This window comes from Caenorhabditis remanei, chromosome III, assembly GCF_010183535.1.
Source record: "Caenorhabditis remanei strain PX506 chromosome III, whole genome shotgun sequence".
NCBI classification, from domain to species: domain Eukaryota; kingdom Metazoa; phylum Nematoda; class Chromadorea; order Rhabditida; family Rhabditidae; genus Caenorhabditis; species Caenorhabditis remanei.
In genome coordinates this window covers 1,326,239-1,349,119 of record NC_071330.1, presented here as the reverse complement: position 1 = coordinate 1,349,119, position 22,881 = coordinate 1,326,239, and the positions used below count along the sequence as shown (strand labels likewise).

General features: G+C 40.0%; 6 protein-coding genes across 6 annotated transcripts; 4 read left to right on the top strand and 2 right to left on the bottom strand.

The window, feature by feature from the left end:
* Positions 1-634: 634 nt before the first annotated feature.
* On the top strand, positions 635-2,989 carry GCK72_008402 (uncharacterized protein; the record flags this gene model as incomplete). Its single annotated transcript, XM_003092960.2, has 3 exons — positions 635-713; positions 1,643-1,815; positions 2,909-2,989. 3 exons carry the CDS (start codon positions 635-637, stop codon positions 2,987-2,989), a joined length of 333 nt encoding a protein of 110 aa, XP_003093008.2.
* A 1,450-nt stretch (positions 2,990-4,439) lies between these two features.
* GCK72_008401 (uncharacterized protein) lies at positions 4,440-5,912 on the top strand (the record flags this gene model as incomplete). Its single annotated transcript, XM_003092963.2, has 6 exons — positions 4,440-4,628; positions 4,681-4,771; positions 4,826-4,946; positions 5,174-5,277; positions 5,358-5,563; positions 5,817-5,912. The coding sequence occupies 6 exons, from the start codon at positions 4,440-4,442 to the stop codon at positions 5,910-5,912; spliced, it is 807 nt and encodes a 268-aa protein (XP_003093011.2).
* A 790-nt stretch (positions 5,913-6,702) lies between these two features.
* On the top strand, positions 6,703-12,636 carry GCK72_008400 (uncharacterized protein; the record flags this gene model as incomplete). The annotated part of the gene is made up of 8 exons (XM_003092972.2): positions 6,703-6,760; positions 7,136-7,363; positions 7,567-7,694; positions 8,416-8,678; positions 8,736-8,902; positions 9,813-10,134; positions 10,887-11,504; positions 12,366-12,636. 8 exons carry the CDS (start codon positions 6,703-6,705, stop codon positions 12,634-12,636), a joined length of 2,055 nt encoding a protein of 684 aa, XP_003093020.2.
* A 1,731-nt stretch (positions 12,637-14,367) lies between these two features.
* On the bottom strand, positions 14,368-14,868 carry GCK72_008399 (uncharacterized protein; the record flags this gene model as incomplete). The annotated part of the gene is made up of 1 exon (XM_003092959.2): positions 14,368-14,868. The coding sequence occupies one exon, from the start codon at positions 14,866-14,868 to the stop codon at positions 14,368-14,370; it is 501 nt and encodes a 166-aa protein (XP_003093007.2).
* GCK72_008398 (uncharacterized protein) lies at positions 14,395-15,000 on the top strand (the record flags this gene model as incomplete). Its single annotated transcript, XM_053726804.1, has 1 exon — positions 14,395-15,000. The coding sequence occupies one exon, from the start codon at positions 14,395-14,397 to the stop codon at positions 14,998-15,000; it is 606 nt and encodes a 201-aa protein (XP_053586381.1).
* A 1,689-nt stretch (positions 15,001-16,689) lies between these two features.
* On the bottom strand, positions 16,690-21,430 carry GCK72_008397 (uncharacterized protein; the record flags this gene model as incomplete). Its single annotated transcript, XM_053726803.1, has 5 exons — positions 16,690-16,999; positions 19,422-19,693; positions 19,739-20,030; positions 21,096-21,269; positions 21,321-21,430. 5 exons carry the CDS (start codon positions 21,428-21,430, stop codon positions 16,690-16,692), a joined length of 1,158 nt encoding a protein of 385 aa, XP_053586380.1.
* Positions 21,431-22,881: the final 1,451 nt, after the last annotated feature.

Here is a 22,881-nt window from a genome sequence, read left to right as displayed (position 1 = left end):
TGTGCGACGGAGCGCGTTTCTGCGCTTCTGTTGTGCTAACAGCGTGAAAAAGCATATTAAAAATGTGTTGCTATTAACCCGAAGTTTAACAGAAAATGGCAAAATAACTTGGTTTCAAAACGTCCTAAGTTTCGAAATGTCTCAGTTACAAAATGTCCCGGAGCCTACAATAAGATGCACCAATCATTCTCTTCTTTGTTTCGTATTTTTCGGTATGTTTTCTATTATTTTCTGATTCTAACAATATATTTTGTTTTTAAATTTGTTTTAAAGATCTGAAAACACGCCAAGAACCACATTCAAACCGTAATCTATGCTCCTTTTCTCTATTGCAATAAGAAAGTGAGCCCCTCTCAAATGATGTATTTGTTGATGACACCAATGAGCAAACAATAGTGAACATGATGGGAGAGCAAGAGAGCATGCGATAAGATAAGGGGTCTCTGGGGGGTTCTCGACCACCCCACCCCATCCCACGCATTCATTTTCTTCTTCCGCATCCGGCCTCTTCTGCCTTGAGAATTCTGAATCTTTTATACATCTAAATCAAATCATGACGTCACCTTTACTTCTATCAATTTTCATTCTCACAACATTTTTGACTAACTTTGCCCTCTGCAAAACTAGTTGCGTAATGGCTACAGGGGTCTTGAAGTGTCCAACCGACCCGCATGCTGTCAAGAAAGTGCATATCGATTTGTGGGATGAGGATTGTAAGTTTTTCCCATACTTGTCAACGGGCCGAAAAGGGTCGACACGGGCCGGCTCGTAACTTGCTTCAAGCTCAATTTTATGAGCTGAAAAACAAACCAAAATGTAGATCTCGACGAGTTCTATATACGTGTCCTACTACCGGCTGGATGGCTATTCATTATTGTGCCGCGGGCCGGGCTAGAATGGCATTCTTGGCCATTTTCGCGATTTTGGACACTTTCTCCCAGTTCGCGGCATATTAACGACTAGCCATCCGGCCCGAAGTGGGTCACGGAGATAGATCTCGTCGAGATCTACATTTTGGTATATTTTTCAGATCATAATATTTAGTTTGACGCGAGTTACGAGCCGGCCCGGGTCAGCCCGTTTTGGCCCGGTTTGCAAATATGGTTTTTATGCCTGTCTGTACTTCTATCAGTCCAGATGTTCATCTTTTGTTCAAGATTTGTGACAATCTGTGCTCCTGTGCCCTTTTGTCCGAATGCCCAAGTCGTGTCTGTCTGCCGATGTGTCTGATGTCCGGATGTCCCAAAATGATGAATTTCCCGTCTGAATTTCAAAAATTTCATTGATTTTGGACCGTAAAAACTCATTTGCAACGTCTATCTGTTTGTCCGGATGTCTGTATTTCCAGATTCCCAGTTTTTAGTTAGTCACAGTGCTCATCGAGACCTATTTTCTGATAAAGTCAATTTTGGAGAGTTTGTGTCGAAAATTTGTGAAAAACGGATAAAATTAATGGGCTTTTACCAGTTTTTCACTCAAAAATCGCAAAAATTTCCGAAAACTCTCTGTCTGTTTGTCTGTTTGTCCGAAACTCCAGACTACCCTCTTCAATCTGTCTCTGTGTGTCGCTTTATGCTGGCTTTGGCATATCGGTCTGTGTGTCTGTCTTTCCGGATGTCCACACACCAATTTCCATTTCCAGCCCTCCCCCTGGAATCAGATGATCTGATGGGTCGAACGTGGAGTGATGCGAATGGAAACTTCCAAGTCACTGGCTGCGCCAGCGACTTCGGACCCATCAACACACCCGACCCATACATTTATATTGAACATGACTGCCCGCATCGGTATACAAATGCCACGGATCCGATTCAGGTAGGTGGAAGGTCGTGTTGTTTAACCGAGAACTTTAAAAAACTGAAATGGCAAAGCGTCATGAGATCATACAGGGTTTGTTTGCTGTGTCCCTCGTCATCAATTAAGTTTAATTATAAATTAAAATTGTAGATCGAGTCAAGTGCTACATTTTTGTAGTTGACCACTTTTTTGTACGGGCGGTCCCTGACGAGTTATACGGAGTACTATCTACTTTAGAGTAATTCAGTTCATCACTATTTCTGGCTGACTAGACGGGTAGTAGCTCGGTTTGTTTTTGTAAAAATTTATATGGCAGGAAAGCTGACATTGTGAGAATTATGAATCTGTTTTCAAAACTTTTCAAAAGCTAATATGGACCAAGTTACATGGCTTTGAACACACATCGAAAACTTATTTACACTAGAAAATTGACAAACTTTGAAAGTGTGTTACAAACTCTATAACTGCCCAATAATTCCAATTTTTGTAGGATTTGTGGATCAAGTTTACATCTTCATTTTTGTAGTTGACTACTTTTTGGTACGGATAGTCCTTTGAGAGTTACAAAATAGGGCTATCTTATTGCATCATTAACTAGGAAGGCCTCTAGGTGACCGTTGAGTTATCGGTCAAGACCTATATCATTGGAAAGCTGAGAGCACGCTGATTCCAAATATATCTTCAGTTTTTGCCCTTGAGGATTGGTATTCGAGAAAAACGAGGTCAAATTTATGTTTTTCCGAACTTTGACCTTGTTTTTCTCGAATACCAGGATTCGAGGACAAAAACTAAATATATATTTGGAATAAGCGTTTTTTCAGCTCTCCGATGATATAGGTAACTCCGCGGTCACTCGGAGGCCTTCCCTAGTGACCGAAGCCTATGTGTTACTCTACTTCAATCAAGCGTAACTCTCCAGGGACCGCCCGTACAAAAAAGTGGTCAACTACAAAAATGAAGCCCTAAATTTGATCTACAAGAATAATTAACATTCAAAACTCATGTGAAAGTCAGGAGCAACGTAGCAGATACTCAAAGTTGCTCTTTTTTTGAAAACAAAAAACCTAAACCTACACACAGGCATTTCACATCCATACGACTATAATTGCAGATTGACGTGATCCCCCTGTTCCTTCCATCAATCGTCCGTCTCGGCAACATCTACCTGGATCGATATCTAGATGACTACTGAACTCTTTCCGTACGGAATAGAAAAATGCCGTACAAAATGCCGTACAAAAAGTCAAATGTTTGCATAAAACTGTTCTCTTTACCTTCTCTTCTTTCTCTATGAATCTGGTATAATAAATAGTCAAACAATCTTCCCCTCTCTCTCTTGCAGAGACTTTTTGGCAGTAGTAAATGAGAGAGAGCAACGGAGCACACCGCGCGGAGACCGGTTCCGGAGAGCAGTTTTTCTCCGCGTGAAATACTGGCTTGACGCAGGAAGGAGGAGGCGCGACCTTTGGCAAAATGAGCACCTAACGAGTTGGGGCTCATTGCCTTCCAACTTTATTAGTATCAGTTCAACCGGAGAGAAGAAGGAGCACACCGGTGATACTGTAGAGAAGTGAGTTTCTTTTTTGTTGGTTTTGGTTACTGTAGGTTACTGTAAGGTCTCCCAGCTTGTGTTGTTAGTCTAGTGAAGTTACTGTATGGTTACTGTAACAAGGGAAGTCCTCGAAGTCTCCTCTTTCAAACGACCCTTGTAAAACGTAACTATTTCTTTGCTGTCTAGAAGGATAGTAGCTCGAATTGTTTTTGTTGAAAGTTATATGGTTGGAAAGCTAACAATATGAAAATTTTGAATCCGTTTTAAAAATGCTTCTAAGGTTAAAATGAACCAAGTTACATTACTTTGAAATCTGACTTCAAATGTCTAATTTTGAAAATTTCGGTAGAAAATTGGCATATTTCAAAAGTATGTTATGAACTCCACAATTGCACGATGATTCCATTTTTGGTAGAATATGTAGATCAAATTAAGGGCTTCATTTTTGTAGTTGACAACTTTTTTGTACAGGCGCTCCCAAGCAAGTTACAGCTCTGCTCAAACGAGAGTGCTCAGTCTATAAACTACTATACTTCAATCAAACGTAACTCTCGAGGGACCGTCCGTACAAAAAAGTTGTCAACTACAAAATTGAAGCCCTAGATTTGATATACATACTATTTAAATTTTAGGGTCATGAAACAAATACTGATGCCGTAAAACACTTTTGGACATTGTTAATTTTCAACTAAAATAGACATTTGCAACCAGATTTCAAAGTCATGTAACTTAACTCGTTTTGGCGTCAGAGAAAATTTAAAAACAGATTCAAAATCCTCATGTTGTTAGCTTTCCAGTCATATAACTTATAATAAGGAAATTTGAGCTACTACCCCTCTAGTCAGCAAGAAATAGTGATGAACTGAAATATCATAGGCAAGCAGGGCAGGCGTTGAGTTGTGTAACTCTCTAGGGACCGCTTGGACAAAAAAGTGGTCAACTACAAAAATGTAGCCCTAGATTTGATCTACAAGCTAAACTTATAACTGAAGTCATGTGACAGTCAGGATCAACGTAGTACATGTTCAAATTTGTTCATTTTCCTCAAATTTTTCCAAAAAAAACCCTTGTTTTCAGCCCACCTCCAACCATGCTCCCCATCGTGCTCTCCGTGTTGCTCTCCGCCCCTTTGGCACTGTGCCAAGCGCCTTTCTGGATGCCAAATATGGAGCAATTTTCCTTCTTGACTGATACCGACTTCCGAAATGCACTTCTCTTGCCAACCACTAATATTCGACGGGTTAGAAGCTTATATCACGATATGAGAATTCCGATGCAGGTTAGCGACCACGCCGAAGGTGCGCCAGACAAACCCATCAAGTTTTTTTCAGCGATTCAAACGCGGTGGGGGAGTGGCCGTGGCCGCTGAAAAAGACAAATGGCCGAATGGCCGAGTACCATACATCCTATCTGCAGCTTACAGTAAGTACCCCGTCTGTCTGTCTGTCGGTTTATCCAGATGTCCAATTTTTTCAGCAAGTGCCCAACGAGCAGTTCTAGCACGTGCTTTTGACGCGTATGCTAAACGGACGTGTATTCGATTTGTGCCGAAATCGCCGACCGATAAGGATTATATTGTGATTCAGAAGTTGGATGGGTGAGTCTGTAACTATGATTTTTGGAATCCTGAGATCGTTAGCTTTCATTTGATACCCATATTGCCCTATTTCGATTTCCGACCGCGCGGCGCGGTCGCGTCGCGGTTTTCCATAAAAAATTAAATTGACCCGAAACGGGTCAACATGGGTATCAAATGAAAGCTAAAAACCTGGTGAATCCAAAAATGGCAATTAAAACTTTAATTACCCAATTAACCAATTCCAGATGCTACGCAGACTTCTCCCGTGTTGGTGGTCGTCAACAGGTGTCTCTAGCCGATGAGTGCATTGACTTCGCCACGATTATTCACGAGTTGATGCATGTTATTGGTAAGTTCCGCGGTAGATCGCGTTTACTTACCATGGAGTTTCGAAAATTTCGAAAATTTTCAAAAAATTCCAATTTCCAGGCTTCATCCACGAGCACCAGCGAGAAGACCGCGATTCCTATGTCTCCATTCTCTACCAAAACGTTATTCAGGGTGCTAACACTGATTTCGACAAGCTGAGCAATTTGGGACTATCCTATTATGGAGAACACTACGATTATACCTCTATCATGCATTACGAGGCAAATGAGGGATCTCGTAACGGGAAAAATACGATTGAAGCGAAGGTGGGTCACTTTTGGTTATGATTTTTGGAATCCTGAGGTTGTTAGCTTTCATTTGATACCCATATTGCCCCATTTACGTTGAGTTTTAAGCGCGCGACGCGGTCGCGTCGCGGTTTTCTCGAAAAATCAAAATTAGCCCGAAACAGGTCGATATGGGTATCAAATGAAAGCTAACAACCTGGAGAGTTTGAATTTCGTAATTGTAACACATAAAAATTAAAAAAAAAAGACAAAATTAAAAATCCATTTCCAGAACACTCACTTCACCACCATCATGGGAAAAGCTAACGACTTCTCCACTTCAGATCTTCGACGGGTGAATCGAGCCTATAAGTGTTCAATTTTCTAATTGTCCCTCCTAATTAATAATTTGCTGATTTTGAACCCTAATTACGAGTAATTTATGGATACTTCCGCCTGTCCCTCGGTGTTAATTTGTTAGCACTTTGTTTGTACATATTGAAATGAAACTTTTTTCTTTATTATGTTTGTTCATAAATTGTAAACGCGCTCTACTGAGAACAATTTGAGAATCGAACAGTTCTCCGGTCAATACAAACTGTTCATTCATTCTTCACTGTCACCGCCGCCGCTCCTTTCCCCCTCCCTTTTTTGACTGCCCTCGCTTCCCCTCCGCATCCGTCGCCCTTATAGCTCAGTGGTAGAGCGTTGGTCTTGTAAACCAAAGGTCCGTAGTTCAATCCTGCGTGGGGGCAGATTCGTTTTTTGGTTTTTGTCGTATTGAAAAAAAAAAAACAAAAAAAGGATCTGCCCCCACGCAGGATTGAACTACGGACCTTTGGTTTACAAGACCAACGCTCTACCACTGAGCTATAAGGGCGACGGGGAGGGAGGGGAAGCGAGGGTGGTCAAAAAGGGAGGTGTTTGTTTGCTTGTTGTTAGCTGTGTTGTACACGTAAGTTAGCTTCATGCTGATGCAAACGCGCTCTAATGAGAATGGTCAAGTGCGCATATTTGCAGCATAACCAAACATCTTCAAAAATCAAAAATTTTCGAAACAAAATTAAATTCGAAAAATTCTCACGCGGGCCACGTGGCCATTTCGTAATAAATCGAAAGTTGGCAAAAAAGTAAAAACCCCAGAAAACGTTGTATTTTTTCTCTTTTCTCTCCCAAAAATGCTCTCCTTGCTCCGGGAAGATCTTGCTGATCGAATTGCGGATAGTCTTCTGGAAAGTGAGTGGTCAACATTTAAAAAAATTAATTTTTTACTTGAAAAATGGAATTTCGTGGGATTTTTGCTGGTAACAGTTAAAAAAACGAAAAATGCAAAAAAATTGCAGAAAAACATACAAAAATTTGAAAATCTGAGAATAGTTTGAAATTTCGCTGCGTCGTCGTGGATATACGCAGCTTGTTAACCAAATTTATTCCATTTTTATTGATTTTTTGAATTTCGCGGATGCAAGCTCGCCCCACCAAAATTCTTCTTTTCTCTGTGTCTCTCCCTTCATAACGCTCTTTTTCTGAAGTTTCGGTAGAGCGCGATCGCGATTATCAGTAGAGCGCACCTAACTCAACAGAATTACAGTAAAACCTATCATTTTCCAGACGGCGATGACATCCCAAACCTGTGTCCAGACCTCAGTCAAAAGGTGTTCGACTCTCTGTTCACCTATTCCAACCGACCGATTAGTGACTCCGCCGTGGAGCGGATATCCGAAAAGTTGACATTTTCGAGCGTCGTCCTGAATCGTGCCGTTTCGAAAAGTCACTGTAGTATGATATATAAACAGAATTTGGAGAAATTGGAGATTTCCGATTTGGATGATGATGACGGTGAGTTTATTTTGGGTGTAAAACTATTAAAATTGGTAAAATTGCCTTGCAAAAAGTAGAAAAAAAATTCTCCCCACCGGGGAGTCGAACCCCCGACCCTCTGCGTCTTGGGCAAAAGCGTACTCGGGTAGACCACAACCGTCACTGAAGGTTGAAAAGAGGAGGCCGTATATGACGGCAAGGAAATCTAGATTTTCTTGCAGAATCCGAGGTTCCTGTCGACATATTGGGGATTCTGAAGATGCTTCTGAATCCCAAAAGTTGTAAAGATCTGACGGAAATAGTGATTGGAGGAAATCGACTGAAATTCGTGAATGATTGGATTGCATCGGTAAGTGGGACGTTTCGAAACTGAAACAGTGCACAGAGTCTGAAGGAATACCGTTAAAGGAGGTAAGAACTCAAAAAAAAAAATGTTGGCTCAAAATTTGGTGATTGATTGCTCTGTGGGACCCGAACACATGACCGACCGCGCATGGGTACAAAACCGCAACCGGCTGAGCTACACGGCCGAGAACGCAGCCGCCCACTCGAGGCTGTGATAAATGTGGGTGCTTCTCAATCACAATTTCGATCACAATTTTTTTTGCGTTCTTACCTCCTTTAAGAAAGTGCGCTCCACTGATAAAATCTCCCGCTTTTCGAAATCATGTTGCAAACTCGCTCCACCGAACTCCTTCAATTTTCTCTGCGTCTCTTCATTCTCTTTTTTCGACGTTCCAGTAGAGCGCCGTTTCAGACAAAGCGGGAGGCGCTGCGGTCGCGTCGCGTACATTTTTGATATTTTAAATTTACAAAATTCGAATTCTCCAGGTTATTAGCTTTCATTTGATACCCAAAATGCCCTGTTTCGGGTCAATTTTAAATTTTTGGGAAAACCGCGACGCAACCGCGCCGCGCGGTCGAAAATAAAACTTGACCGAAAAAGGTCATTATGGGTATCAAATGAAAGCTAAAAACCTCAGGATTTCAAAAATGCGCTCTACCGAAGTTGAGAGTTCGCTAGAGCGCACTTGCTTCTGCTATACCATATCAATGTTTCCCAATTCCAGATGTCCACCATGCTGCCTTCTCTGAAATATTTGAATATTCGAAACTGTAAAATCAGTCAAAAAGACTTCGAGGCTCTAACCATTTGCCTTCCCAATATCACTTCTTTGGATATTTCAAATACTGGAATTGAGAGGATAAAAGGGATCGGAAATATGAAAACGCTGGAGTCTCTTAACGTGTCGAATCTGGAAATTGGCTCCGTCGATATTCTGGAAGTGTTCAGACTCTGCAAGTTGAAATATCTCGATTTGAGCAAGCCGCAGTGAGTTTTTCAGCAATGGAGCGCACTTGCTCCGGTCAAAAATTCAATTTTTTGCAGAAAAGCGTGGGAACTGGATTTCTCACGAAATCTGAAGTGCTTTATGGAGTGTGACGGTGTTCTTCTCAACCTCGAGTTTATCGATTTTTCTGGAAATTTCCATAGTGAACAGATGATTTGGGATCTGTTGGAGACACACACCACACTCAGATATTTGTGCTTTTTTGGTGGGTTTTGGGAGGGACGTTTTGGGACGTTTTGAAACTAGGATGTTTTGCAACTGGGACATTTCGAAACTGGGTCGTTTCGCAACTCCGATGTTTCGGTTTCGAAACGTCTGGTTTACCACTGGAACACTTTGAAACTAGTCATTTTGTAACTAAGACGTTTAGCAACTAGGCTGGGACCAGAGTTGCGCGGAATTCCGACTTCCGACTTCCGGCTTCCGACTTCCGTTTTGAAAATTTTACTTCCGACTTCCGATTTCCCACTTCCGTTTTAGAAAAAAACCACTTCCGCGCAACTCTGGCTGGGACGTTAAGAAACTAGCCATAGCTGCTAATCTTTAAAGTTGCAAAACGTCACTTTTTTCAGTTGTGAAACGGGAATCTTTGAAATCGATTAGTTCCGAAACGTCCCAGTTTCAGAATTGCCCAGTTTTGAAGTGTCTTGATTGTAAAATGACAAGAAAGTTGGGTTCGAGATTCTGAATTCCTCATTCTCTATTTTGAATTCCGAATCTGAATCCGGGACGTTTCGAAACTATGTCATTTCGACACGAAAAACTACAAAATCACGCCATTTTCGAAACGTCGGGTTTCAAAACGTCGAAAATTGGTTCTGAAACGTCTTCCTTACCACTAGGACACTTTGAAACCGAGACGTTTTTCAACACTCCAGTTTCAAAACGGCGTAGTTTTTAAACGTTTCGATTGGAAAATGACAAGAAAGTTGGGTCCCGGGACGTTTCGAAACCGAGACATTTCAAAACCGTCAAGTTTCGAAATGTCTAGTTTCGAAACGTCCCAAAGTCGAAATTTGGCAACCTGGACATTTCGAAACCATGCTTTTTCCACCATTTTCAAGACCTCGGGTTTCGAAATTTCCGGTTTCGAAACGTCCCAACATTTCTTCCAGATTTCGACGGCATCAACTGTCCTCCGAATTTCCAACACGAGTACCCCCACATCCATCCCCTGACCACCAACTCCTTCCGCAACTGCATGAAATCCATGAATCACTTCGTCCACCCATTCAGAAGTCACAAACTAGTCGAGATTCTTAAAATGATGGCATTCCACATTCAACGATTGGAATTGAATGAGACCGATGAGCTCACCACGATCTACGAACAGAAACGAGCGATTCTGAAGACGTTGTCACTTCTGAATCTCCCGCAGAGATGTGTCTTCGTGAATACTCAAGTGACGGCGTGTGTACTCGAAATGTGCCGGAAATTGTGAGTTTTTTTTTGGTAAGGGACATAGGGAGCGGAAATCGGAAAATTTCTCTTTTTTTCGGAAATTTCCGCTTTCCAAAAACTTTTTTTGGGAAAACTTTACAAAATGTTTAGTTTTTGCTGCATATTTATTAATTTTAACTATGAAAAATTTCAAAAGAGGCGAGAGTAGATAAATGAAGAAAAAGTATGAAGAAAAAATAATAAAGAACAAAAGTTTAAAAAATTTTACTCAATTTGAAAAAGAGCAACTTTGAGCACGCACCAGGCTTACCCAGATTGTTATGTGTTCTCAATTTTTATAGAATGTGTAGATCAGAACTAAATCTTCATTTTTGTAGTTGACCACTTTTTTATACAGGCGGTCCCAAGCGAGTTATACATCGCCAACGGTTACAACTATTATACGAAGGTGACTAACTTTGGTGATCTGTAACTCTCCACGGACGGCCCGTACAAAAAAGTGGTCAACTACAAAAATGTGGCTCTAGATTTGATCTACAACTCTGATTAAAAAATTAAGGTATTATGACAATCAGGGAGATTGTGACAGGTGCTCAAAGATGATTATTTTCGAGCTGCAAGTGAGGCAATTTTAAAGTTTAGGCTGCTATAGTTAACATGATTACTGTAGAGTAGTGTAGTTTTCTGTTTACCTATGACCTAGAAGTCTTATGAAAATAAAACTAGTCCCCACCAGGTAGGGGGCGGAGCTTACCCAGCCTGAAAATTTCGAATTTTCTATCTTCCAGCGGTGTCTCCATGTTCACAACGAAAGAGAATTCCGGTATCATCAAAACACTTCTGTCGGTTGATAAATGGTGGAAATGGACACCTGGGAAATTCACAGAACCATCCCATAGACTTCACGCCAACTCTCTGGAAATTCTGAATCTATTCCTCCCCGCCGTCTCCACTCCAGAAGACGTCGAGAGGATTCTGAATCGAAATCTGAAGATTGTGATGAGAAACGAATATTACAAAGAAGTGATTCCCGAGTGTCTCCAAGTGATCAATCAATGGATTCCTCGAATTTCAGACGACTATTTTAAGAGAATATGCAATGATTATGAGTTGAAGGAGAAGATTCTGGAGATGATTATCATGAGTTCACAGGATTCTGAGTTCCATGTCGCCGTTTTGATCTCGATTCTCTGCGCGATGAAATCGAGGAATCTGGAGGAGAAGACGCTGAAAAACGAGTGTTTCGACGTGAATACGATATGTGTTTTGAAGGAAACCATCATGCAGAACTTTGATTTTTCGAGCATTCAGAAGCAGGTACTCATCGGATTCGAGAGGTTTGTGAGGACGATGAAGGCGGAGGTTTTTATGGAGTGGATGGATGAGACGTGGTTTTTGGAATTGATGTGAGTGAGGGACACTTGGGAACTGGGACGTTTTGAAACTGAGACAGTTTTTGAAACTGAGAATGACCGACAGATATGTTGTAGCGGTGTTTTGGAGCTATCTTTTGGTATAAAAACCATCGGAATCGGTTATAATCTGACTGGGAAGTGTCGGTTTGAATAGTAACAGCAAGTTGTGTATTAGGGCAAAGTTTGAAGTCAATTTTCAGCAGGTTTTTTTAAGTTCTTGCGAAAATAACTCATATAAATTATAGCAAATTTTAAGGACTATCTTTTGATATAAAAATCATAAAAATTGGTTGTAAATTCACTGAGATATGTTAATTTGAAGCCAATTAACTTTTTGAAGTCATGACGCCACAGCGCGAACTGGGACGTTTTGAAACTTCCAGAGACATTGGTCGTTTTATAAATGGAACGTTTGGCAACTAAGACATGAGAGATTTCGCTGTCTCAGGTTCGAAACGTCGCGGGACACATCGCAACTAGGTCATATTGTAACCAAGACGGTTCAAAATCGAAAGTTTCGAAACGTCTCGGTTATAAAACGTCCTTCGGCTTCTCGAGTTATAGTTTGACACGCCACAACCATGATGTTTTGCAACTGGGACACTTCGTAACCTTTTTTGGTTTCGAAATGTCCTAGTTTCAAAACGTTCTTGGTCGTTTGGCAACTGGGACGTTTCACAACTGGGACAGATCGTATCTAAGAAGTTTCGGTTTCGAAACATCACGATTTAAACGTCCTGACTGTAACGTTTTGTAACTAAGACACATTACAAAATGGAATAGTTTCAAAACGTCTTGGTTCTAAAATGACTATGACTTCCAGATTTTCGACTTCAGAATCCCATTTTGCAGAAAAATGTCATTTGACAAGAACTGGTCTGAATACGGTCGCCGCACGGCCACCGTCTCCTTCCTCGTCACCATCTGGATTCTCAACACAGACAACGAAATTGTTGAGATTCTGAAGCAAAACATTGTCGATGAATTCATGAACATTGTGGATAAATCAGAAGACGTCAGAGGGGATGTCAGAATGGGAATGGAGCAGATTCTCGAGATGGCTGAGTTGCCGGATACAAGTGCTTTCGTCGGTTGGCTTGCTGCACAGATTTATTTTATGTAATATAATAACTTGATGGTTTTTTTTCTTTTTTGTTATGAAATTTAGTTTTTTCCAGTTTTATTTAATAAAAATTATTCAGTTTTTCACACAAACCATCCTTATTTTCATTCTTATTTGCTCTCGAACATTAAAAATGTTATTAAATTCCAGAAATTTGAACTAATTTGCAATTTTTGTTCAATTTTCAGATTTTTTGAAACAAATAATTTTGTCCATGAAAATCTCCAGTTTTCTCTCTATATTTCCCACCAACAATTTTCAAAAACCATCCATTATTCGCCGAGTTACTCCCTCCCCAACTCCTCTTCCCCCGTCTATCCCCTAAGCTCCGCCCCTTTTCCCACGTATCCCCATAGCAGACGGCGGAAATTTTCTTCCACGGAATTTGCAGAGTCTCGATGACGTCATCTATAGTTTTGAAGACTTGGGAAATTTCAGACATCTCCTCAGTTACAGTACCAACCTTCATATGTACAACTTTTTTGTACGGGCACTCCCTTACATATCGACAAAGTAATTGCGTCTTCAAATTGTCCCATAGTGCGATTTTTCACCTGTCCCCTCACCTAAAATGGCTGTAACTCTCTAGGGAGTGTCCGTACAGAAAAGTTGTCAACTACAAAAATGGAGTTTTATTTTTGATCTGTATGATCCTTAAAAAATCTTTCTTGATGGGACAATCAGTGATACAGAGAACTGAATAGACCAATATTGCGTATCTTACGGTACTGTATTAGCTTTTTGCATCGTTCTACAGCAGGATTGAGCGGAGTTCCGCCTTGTCTCCCCAAGCCCCGCCCCTTTTCCCACGTATCCCCATAGCAGACGGCGGAACCCGTGAGATGTCGGCTGCTTGTCTGCGTGCCCCCTTATAATCGACCCGTCTCTCAGTGTATTTCGTTCTTCCGAGAACATATACTAAAATTGGAACAATACAGAGAAGATTAGCATGGCCCCTGCGCAAGGATGACACGCAAATTCGTGAAGCGTTCCAAATTTTTTGACAGAATTTTGGGCGAATTTTTGAACTTGAAATATCAGGGATTCGTTTTTTTATGGGTATATAGACAGACACTCTGTAGCTACTAGGCATAAGAATACAGCACGACATGTGCAGTAAAAAAGGTTTCGTATTTTGAAAACGCTATAAAACATACTGTAATTAATAAATTATGTTTCTCATGTAGAATACAATTGGCAAGTTGCTACTGTTTTACAATCATAAAACATGAACAAATGAGTAAAAAAACTAGAAATGAAAATATTTTGATCGAAAAAATTTTACTCAAAATCTGTAATTTTAACTGGAAATGAGCGGAGCTTTCATTCCGCCACGCCTAAAGGATTTCAGCTTGAAAAATCCGTCATCTGCTATGGGATACGTGGGTATCAGAGTTGCATGGAAGTGAAAACTTCCTAATCGGAACTCGGAAGTCGGAAGCGAAAAAACGTCCGGAAGTCGGAAGTAGTGTTTTTTCGCAAAAGCTCGAAATTTCAAGAGAAAAATCTTAAAATTCGCAAAAATCAGTGGAAAATTAGTCTGGTGGGTATTGGATACCTCCCTATTTTCTCGTTGGCCGAATGGTCTAGTGGTATGATTCTCGCTTTGGGGGCGAGAAGTCCCGGGTTCGGCCCATTCTTTTTTGTTTTTCCTAGTTTTGCTTTAAAATGAATTCCAGCTTACAGCAGTTTTATTTGTGACAAAAAGAACAGAAAGGACAGAACAGTAAATTAGTTATCAAAGAGAGCAGCTGGTGGATGGAGCCATCCGTCTTCTTGAGCCAACAACTCCTCCTCGGAGATCATCTCGACTCCCAAGTAGGCAGCAATCGTGTCGACCGGCATCTCGCTCAACTTCTTTCCAACGACGAACCCGATGCATCTCATGAATCCCTCGCACTCCATGTAACTGGCCAACTCGAGAATCGGCTTCAACTCATCCACACTCTTCGCGTTGGCCTCCGGATAGTCGTCTGGCTTCTTTTCAAAATCCATTTCAGCTGGTGGCGTGTACTTGAGCAGATTGTCAAACACGAACTCTCCGGCCGCCTTTGGGAATGGAATATCGAGTGGAGTATTGATTTTGATGTCAGTCGTCTTCCAATCCGGATTCTCTCCCTCGATGGCTTTCATCAGAACTGGACTCTTTTCGATGATTTCACGCTCCTTGATGATGGATGGTTGTTCAGAATCCTTGAAGAGAACGGCCACTTCGCATATGGCTTCAGACATTGTTGCAGTTGGAAGTGCTGGAAGAGACAATGTAAGAGATTTCTACGGAGAGAGGGGAAATCAATAATAAGAATACTAGAGGAACAAGGTGAAAATTGGAGAAGAGCAAACCCCGCTCACCAGAGAAGATGAGGGAGGAATGGATGAATGAATGAGAAAATACCTGTATCCTTACGTTACCCCTCGGACAAATGGGACAGATGGTGTTGTAGTACGCGCGTATTGCTCCTGGGAATGTTTTGGCGCGTATCTCAATGGAGCGCGTTTGTCTTGGTTAGTGATGACGTCATCTATGGGAAATCGGGGACTACTAATGAGTGACTGTCGAAGATACCAAAAAACCTAGGCGCAAAATATCTAGGTTACTGCCAAATCGCTAGTCCAGAACCGTTTTTCACGTTATAGCCGTTTTCACTTGAAAATGTCCAACTTTAAAAGTGTGTCATGGTAATTCTGATTGTCACACACAGTAAGTTTTTAACAAATCATGTAGATCAAAAGTAGAGCTTCATTTTTGTAGTTGACAATTGTAACAATTGGAATGAAAATATCTAAAACAAACAATCGAATTCTGAGTGACACATCAGAAAGAACTGCTGAAAACCTGAAAGCTTTCAAATTTGACTAAATATTTCAAATTCGCGATCACCGATACTCCAGTGAACTTTTAAATAACTTCCATTGAATTTACAGTTGCTCCATAATCTTGTTTTATGTTTTCGCTTTCAAGAAGACGTCGAGAGGATTCTGAATCGAAATCTACAGATTGTTTTACAGTATCTTTTTCATCAATTAGAGAAAAAAGGCAGTTTGTTTTCCCAATCGCATGACTCTCATGTCCACCGCTTCTTCCTGAATAGTTTATTTCTCGCCGAACGGTTTCAGACAATGCATCGAGGTACTTGTGAAACTATTGTGTGGAAATGAATTATCCCCGTTCCCGGGTGCCATGCTACTGTAGGATTACTGTAGCTACTACATTTTCAGTTTTGGCTGGAGATGCAAAATTTCAAATATAAGCGGGAAGTTCAAAAATTTTAAATTATGCCGGAAATTCTTTTTTTAAGCAAAATAGTCGAGCATTCAGAGGTTTGAGCCAAAAAGTTTGTAAGGATTTTTAGCCCGCAAATTTGCGTTTCAAACAGTTTAAGTCTTGAGCTGTGGTTTAAAAACATGGAAACTTCAATGTTTGTCTGTCGGAAAATTTCGTTATTGCCCTTCAAGATGTTCATAAATATGCTCAAAAGTCTTCAGCAAAAAATAGTTGGATAGAATGTAATTATTTCAGTGATTAAAGGAGGACTGAAGCCTTATTTTTTTATTTCAGATTCTGATACTTCAGAAAATTCCATACAACTTTCATCATTGGAGCATATGCTGAAAATCGCTCTAAACGACCTAAATTCACGTTTTCCCGGCTCAAAAAAAGCCTAGGTGGAAGAGTTTCCCCACGCGTATTTCTGCTCCCGTGTAGTCCTCTCGGACAAAATTATTTCTTTTCATTTCTCGATTTCTCGTTTTCTTGCTTTTTTCAACGAAATTTTTGTTTTTTTTTTGAGAAATTAAAAGAAATAATTTTGTCCGAGAGGACTACACGGGAGCAAAAATACGCGTGGGAAAACTCTTCTACGAAGGCTCTTTTTGAGCCGGGAAAACGTGAATTTAGGGCGTTTAGAGCGATTTTTAGCATATGCTCCAATGATGCTCAGAATTTTCTAAAGTATCATAATCTGAAATAAAAAATATGACTTCAGTCCTCCTTTAATACAAATCACAAGATTAGATTAAACAAGCAATAGAAGTTAAAATAAAACAGAATATTCAATTAGTAACAGCTTTTCCATTAAGAAAAAACACTCCAAGACGCCAAATCTTCTCGTTCAGCACTTCAAGTTCCTTGCTCATTTTCCTCCTCTCAGCACTGTCAGTTTCCTCCAACTGCATTTCCCTTTCCAACGTATTCTTCCTTTCCAAAAGCTTCAATTTCTCATAAGTATTCTCATACTTTTGACAGCCATCTCCATATCTACTGTTAAACACTTCTTCTTGTCTCCAGGCAGATAGTATCACGAGATTGAAAGCATAGCTGATTGCTAGTAGAGGATATACACGTGAAGGGGATCTGGCAAGTCTGAAAATTTTTTTCCGCCGATTAATCGTGTTCAGATACGATAATTGCGTTATATGTACAACACATTTTCAAGAAGATATGACTATCCCAAGATCTAATCAGTTACAGTACCGCTCAAAAGGTAATGGACATTGGCTGTTTTCAGTGGAAATCGTCCAACTTTGAGAGTGCGTCTTGGTAATACTAATTGTCCCACCAAGTAGATTACGTGTTAACCATACAGAACAAAGGAAGAGCTTTATTTTTGTACTTGACAACTTTTCTCTACGAACACTCCCTAAAGAGTTGTGGTCATTTTAAGAGGATAGCTCAAAAATCACACAATCTTGCACTGAATTGGAACAATTTGATGGAAAAATTACTTTGTCGATATGTAACTTGCTAGAGAGTGTCCGTACAAAAAAGTTTTCAATATAAAAAATAAAGCTTAAGACATTCTCTACACAATGATATAAGTTTTGAAATTATTGAACCATTTTCAGCAACATGACTACGTTAAGAAATTGACTAGTTAGCAAATATCTGAAAATTGAACAACTTTGATGTCATATCATTATGCGAGTTCTTGATCAACATTGTCAAATTTTATATTGACCAGTCGGTTGACGCAGCCTACGGCTGCTCAACCTCCTTCCCTACACCACCCTTCTCAGTTTTACAGCGCCTGCGGCGCTTCCTAATTGATTAAGACAGTCGGGCCAAAATTATTTTCTACTTCTGGGTCGTTTAAAACTTTTCTTCACTTATTGGTAGTTTTTGTTAACTGAGCAGTCCGTTCCGACAGGAAACAATTGAAACATCTATCCTTTCCTGACTACCTTTTACAAAATTTCTCAATGACTTTTTCTATCTCGATGGAAAGGAATTTAGAATGAGACGTTTTTAAGTTTACCAATCTGAACTTTCTTCTTATGTTTTCCTTGTTTCAAAATAATCTCAATGAAGAACTGGAACATAATAACTCTTCGTTTTTCCCTCCTCAAAAAGCGAGAAATCATTTCAGATATCAATTGTTGACTTTTCTTACTGTTCGGCGGCGATGCCGCCTTCCTCCTCTAAGTATGGCAAGATAAAGCAATGAGTTTTAACACGATCGAATGGAAATCCCGAATCTTAGGATACGTAACAGAGAAAAGTCTTCCTCAGTTCTTCTTTCTTTTACTGGCTTTTTATTTTACCTTTACTGAATCTATCTTTACCCGAACTATTTTAAAATACAGAAAAAATGAAATTTGGTAACTTTTCTTTTTTCCATTCTTGAAAGTTTTTTTTTGAAATTTTGACTGATCGGCGGCGATGCCGCCTCCCTCTAAAAAATGCGCGAAACTCGGAGCAAAAAAATCCAACTTTTCGGGAGTTTTGTACTTTTTGGCTATTATCATTCAAAAGAGCAAATTCGAAACGATCAGGGTGCAAACTTATAGAGAATTCTAAACGCATACGGAAAGTCAATACCCTTGTTAGAAATTTGAATTTTCTATTTACATTATTATAACAATGCACGTGAAGTATGTTTTTTTAAGTTTTGATTTCCTCATGACGTTGCGGACAAAAATCATTCTGTAAACTGCCATCAGTTTCTGACTCGGTGTTTGTGAGATTCCGCCTTCCGCCTTCGGCTTTTGGCCCAAAGTTTTTTTATTCCGCTTTCCGCCATTTCAAAAACCGCATTTCGCTCAACTCCGGTAGCGGTGTGGACAGTGTCAAATTAATATAACCCCTGTAACTTTTTTGTCCCACTAAATCTCGACAATAACAAAGATATTTTAACTTTCGTATACTGGCTGTCCATGTTCTTATCAAAACAAAAAACCAAAAACATTTCTGACCTGGCGGGAACGAACTCACTACTCCATGCGTAAAAGTCATCTGCGTAGACCGCTACACCATACACGGCGCGGCTCGCCGCTTTCGAGAATGCAGTCAAGAAACAGCGAGACAGTAGTATTAGCTTGATGTTTTGAGCTTTCTACCACCCTGTCGGGACACACCCTAATCAACGCTATTTACTGTTGAAATCGTCATTGTCTCCAGAAGACGTCAAAATCAACTTTTTCGAAAAACGAAAAGTTCGGGCATCAACTAAGACACATTTTCAATACATCTATCCAGGTTTCATAAAACTCGGCCCACTACGAAGGGAGTTATGGCTGGCAACAAACAAATACACAAACGGATCTGTTGAATATTATTAGTAAAGATTGTGTAGATCATATCTGGAGCTTCATTTTTGTAGTTGACAACTTCTTTGTACGGGGCACTTCCTAGAGAGTTATAGTCATTTTAAATTAGCAGCTCAAAAATCGTATTATTTTTCACTGAAATGGAACGATTTGAGGGAGAACCCTGTTTTTCGATACGTAACTTGTTAGAGAGTGTCCCAGACTACTGTAAATAAATATCATCTTTTAAAAAAACTTACACAAAGAATATAGAACCCGGTTCGTTGACATGTTCCAATACCACCAAGTCATCCAACACTCCACCCAATTCAATGTCTCTCTCAGTTCCTATTTTCATATATTCAAACAAATCGTTTTCACTATTTATCCAGTGGGTTATGTAGTTTTGAATGTCATTCGAAGCGAATCTTGTCCTGTTCAATGACACATTTTCAACATTTTCCATTTCCATCAAATCCTCCATCCGAACCCACCTAGCGTCTTCATAGTCATTGCTTCGGAATTTGAATGCCTGCAATTAGCTAATTTAATTGGTTATTCGGTTGTTGAAACTCACATTAACATGTCTGAAATCCACTGGCATATCAGCATTCAAAAACCAGAAATGCTTATCGAAAATCGGCGTATTCAAAACAAAATTCACACTTTCCGCCTCAATCTCCCTTCCAGCCAACGAGAGTTTGCACCAGCTCTGTAATTCAAAGTTTGAGAATAGCTCCTCGAGAAATGATAGCTCGATTCGTGCAACATGCAGAATAAAATGAATTTTCGTGCATCTCGTAGTGTTCTGAAGACGATGAAATGCTTCGACACTGTTCTCGACAATTGTTCCATGTTTGGTGTATATTCTGAAAAGGAGAGAACGTATACGCTTCAGAAGAAAAACATTACCACGGCCCATAATCCAAGGGTACATTGAATCGAAGGGTACAGTGAATCTTAGGGTACATCGAGAACCGATGATCATGGGGTACATCCATGGGGTTATCATAGGGTACATCTAGTCAAAATTTTTATAAAATTTCAGAAGTCTCACAGTTTTTATCAATTTCTGAAGTAAATCGACAAAAAAGTTTGAGTTAGAATCTTAGGCCACCATTCCATAATCCTCAAACTTTCAAAAAAGGGCAAGTTGCCGGATTTTGGCCATGACCGAAGCCTTGGTTTTGAAACTCTAGGTCAACGTTGTCGGATCCTAGGCCACCATCAATCTGAAAATCTAGGCCACGCTCTTCAATTCCTAGGCCATGTCCATAACTGAAGTCTAGGTCGCCCGATTCGGATCCTAGGCCACCATTTTGTGTTTCTAGGTCATCGTTGTCGGATTCTAGGTCACCGCTCAAAATTAACAAGTCTTGAGATTCTAGGCCACCCTTATAGGTTTCAAGAACTAGACCTCCAATTTCGGGATCCTAGGCCACCATTTTGGGATTTCTGGGCCACAACCATTATCACATGTTTCATCCGAATCCTTCTCCAAGATATCTGGCAAAATGCCATTTTTCGAGGAACATATTACTGCTCTTTTGAGAAGGATGATATACATATAAATTACTCTAATAACCATTTGCAAGATGATCATGTTGGAGTTTCTATTATTGATTCAAGCATCTTCTTAAATGCTAAATCTTATTATGTCCTCCCTTTGAAAACAGCAGTAATATATTCCTCGAACTACGTCTGTAAGTCTTTTCTCAAAATTTGATGAATCCTGTGAGACTTCAGAAATGTTATGAAAATTCTGACTCGATGTACCCTATGATAACCCCATGGATGTACCCCATGATCATAGCTCCTCGATGTACCCTAAGATTCCCTGTACCCTCTGATTCAATGTACCCTATGATCAAATTTTTCATAGATGTACCCTTTTTCGATGTACCCTTGGATTATGGGCCCATTACACCACTGACCTCATCTCCCCAATTTTGAATTCTTCTCCACTACACCTGATTTCCAGCGAGTTATCTTCCTCCAGTTCAAACAATGAGTATCCATCATGAAAATTGATCACGGGCTCATATGATTGACGTCTAGCCAACATCAATTCAATTTCCATTCGTTTTGAAGTGAAACTCAGTACAAATCTAAATGAGGTAATTAGTTATACTAATTAGATCTCGAAAAATCAAATTTACCGTTCAGCTGGATCCATTAGTTGTATTATCAACATTCTGACAATAATTGGAAGCTTTTTAAACTTGAATTCTTTTCTTATCAAAAATTTCGGATCGAACAAAATCTGCATGATAAAATACAGAAAAGAAATAGGAACAAATCAATAATTGGGAGAGATGTTGAAGGAAAGGGGTGCCTACTGCAAAAAAGGACTCGATCGAGGAGAGAGACGTCTGCACAGACAAAGAGGCCACGTAATGAGGGTAAATACAAATGACCTAACCGTAGTGGAAGAGAGAAAACAGGTCCGTACTCAGTTATTTTTGGCGAAGGTTGCGCAGTGAAAAGGTTAAAAGGGTCATGTGGCCATTGAATAGGGCAAATTGCCCACAAAAAGGGCCACATGGCCCAGTGGGCACTAGTTTGGCGCGGGTTGGGCATAAGCTGGAGAGTTGGTTGCCGAAAGGAGAGGCTGGTTGAATGTGGGCACGAGTTGGGCACCTGTTTGGTACCGGTTGGGCACCACATTGGCACGAAGCGGACACAAGTTGAGAAATCGCGCTCTACAGCACACGCTGATTTTTCACCACGATTTTTCTAATTTATTTCGTTTCTTTTTCAATTCTTTTGTTCTTCTATTTTATGTTATTTATTCATACAGAAGATAATAGAGAATCTATACAAATTCGTCGATCAAACAGGTAAGACGCTACTATTTTCTTTTTTTCTTTTTTTCTTTCAATTTTTGACAAATTTCAGCTTAACGAGAAATGAGTTCAACAATACGAGCATCATCATCAACTATGCGCTTCGGCTACTCCACTGCTCGTCTCTGTTAATTTTCGCATTTTCTTTAGATTTTTCGTTTTAATTTGTATATTTGTAACTTTTACTAAAAATTACATTCTTCTCCTGTATTCCTATTCCCCATTTTAAAGTTTGACAAATTCGAGTTTATTTTATCTTATTACTCCCCATTATTACTGAAATTACTATTTTGTGTTTAATTTTGATGAATAAATAGTAGAAAAATACAAAAATGTGTAATCTGGTTAATTATAGTGCTAAATGGTAAGGAGCGAAAGGAGAGGAATGCCGGTCGTTGTACCAAATCTCGGCACTTTGTCCACGAAATGGGCCATGTGGCCCTCAAAATCGGCACGAGTGCCGGCGTAGGGCAGGCGCCGCGGCCCTTTTCTCACGGCCATGCTGCCCATTTCGTGGGCAAAGTGCGAAAAAATACCTGAGTATACGTTCATTTTCCCCGGTGGCTGACTGTCTCCCACCGGGGACAAAGTATTCGGCCCAAAACAAAAAATCTAATTCTAAGAAAGACATCTGAAAGAACTTGTGCATCAGACCAGGAAAAATTGCTCTGTTGAAATTCTGAAAATACTGACAGCTCTCAAATCTGTCGGAATATTTCAAATTCCCCACCGATGCTCATGTGAACTTTTAAATTACTTCCATTGAATTTACAGTTGTTCCATAATCTTGTTATATGTTTTCGTTTTCAACCTTATCTTGTCTGTCTGTGTGTCTGTCCCATTCCGAAAAGTTTTTCTAAAAACTTCATTCTTT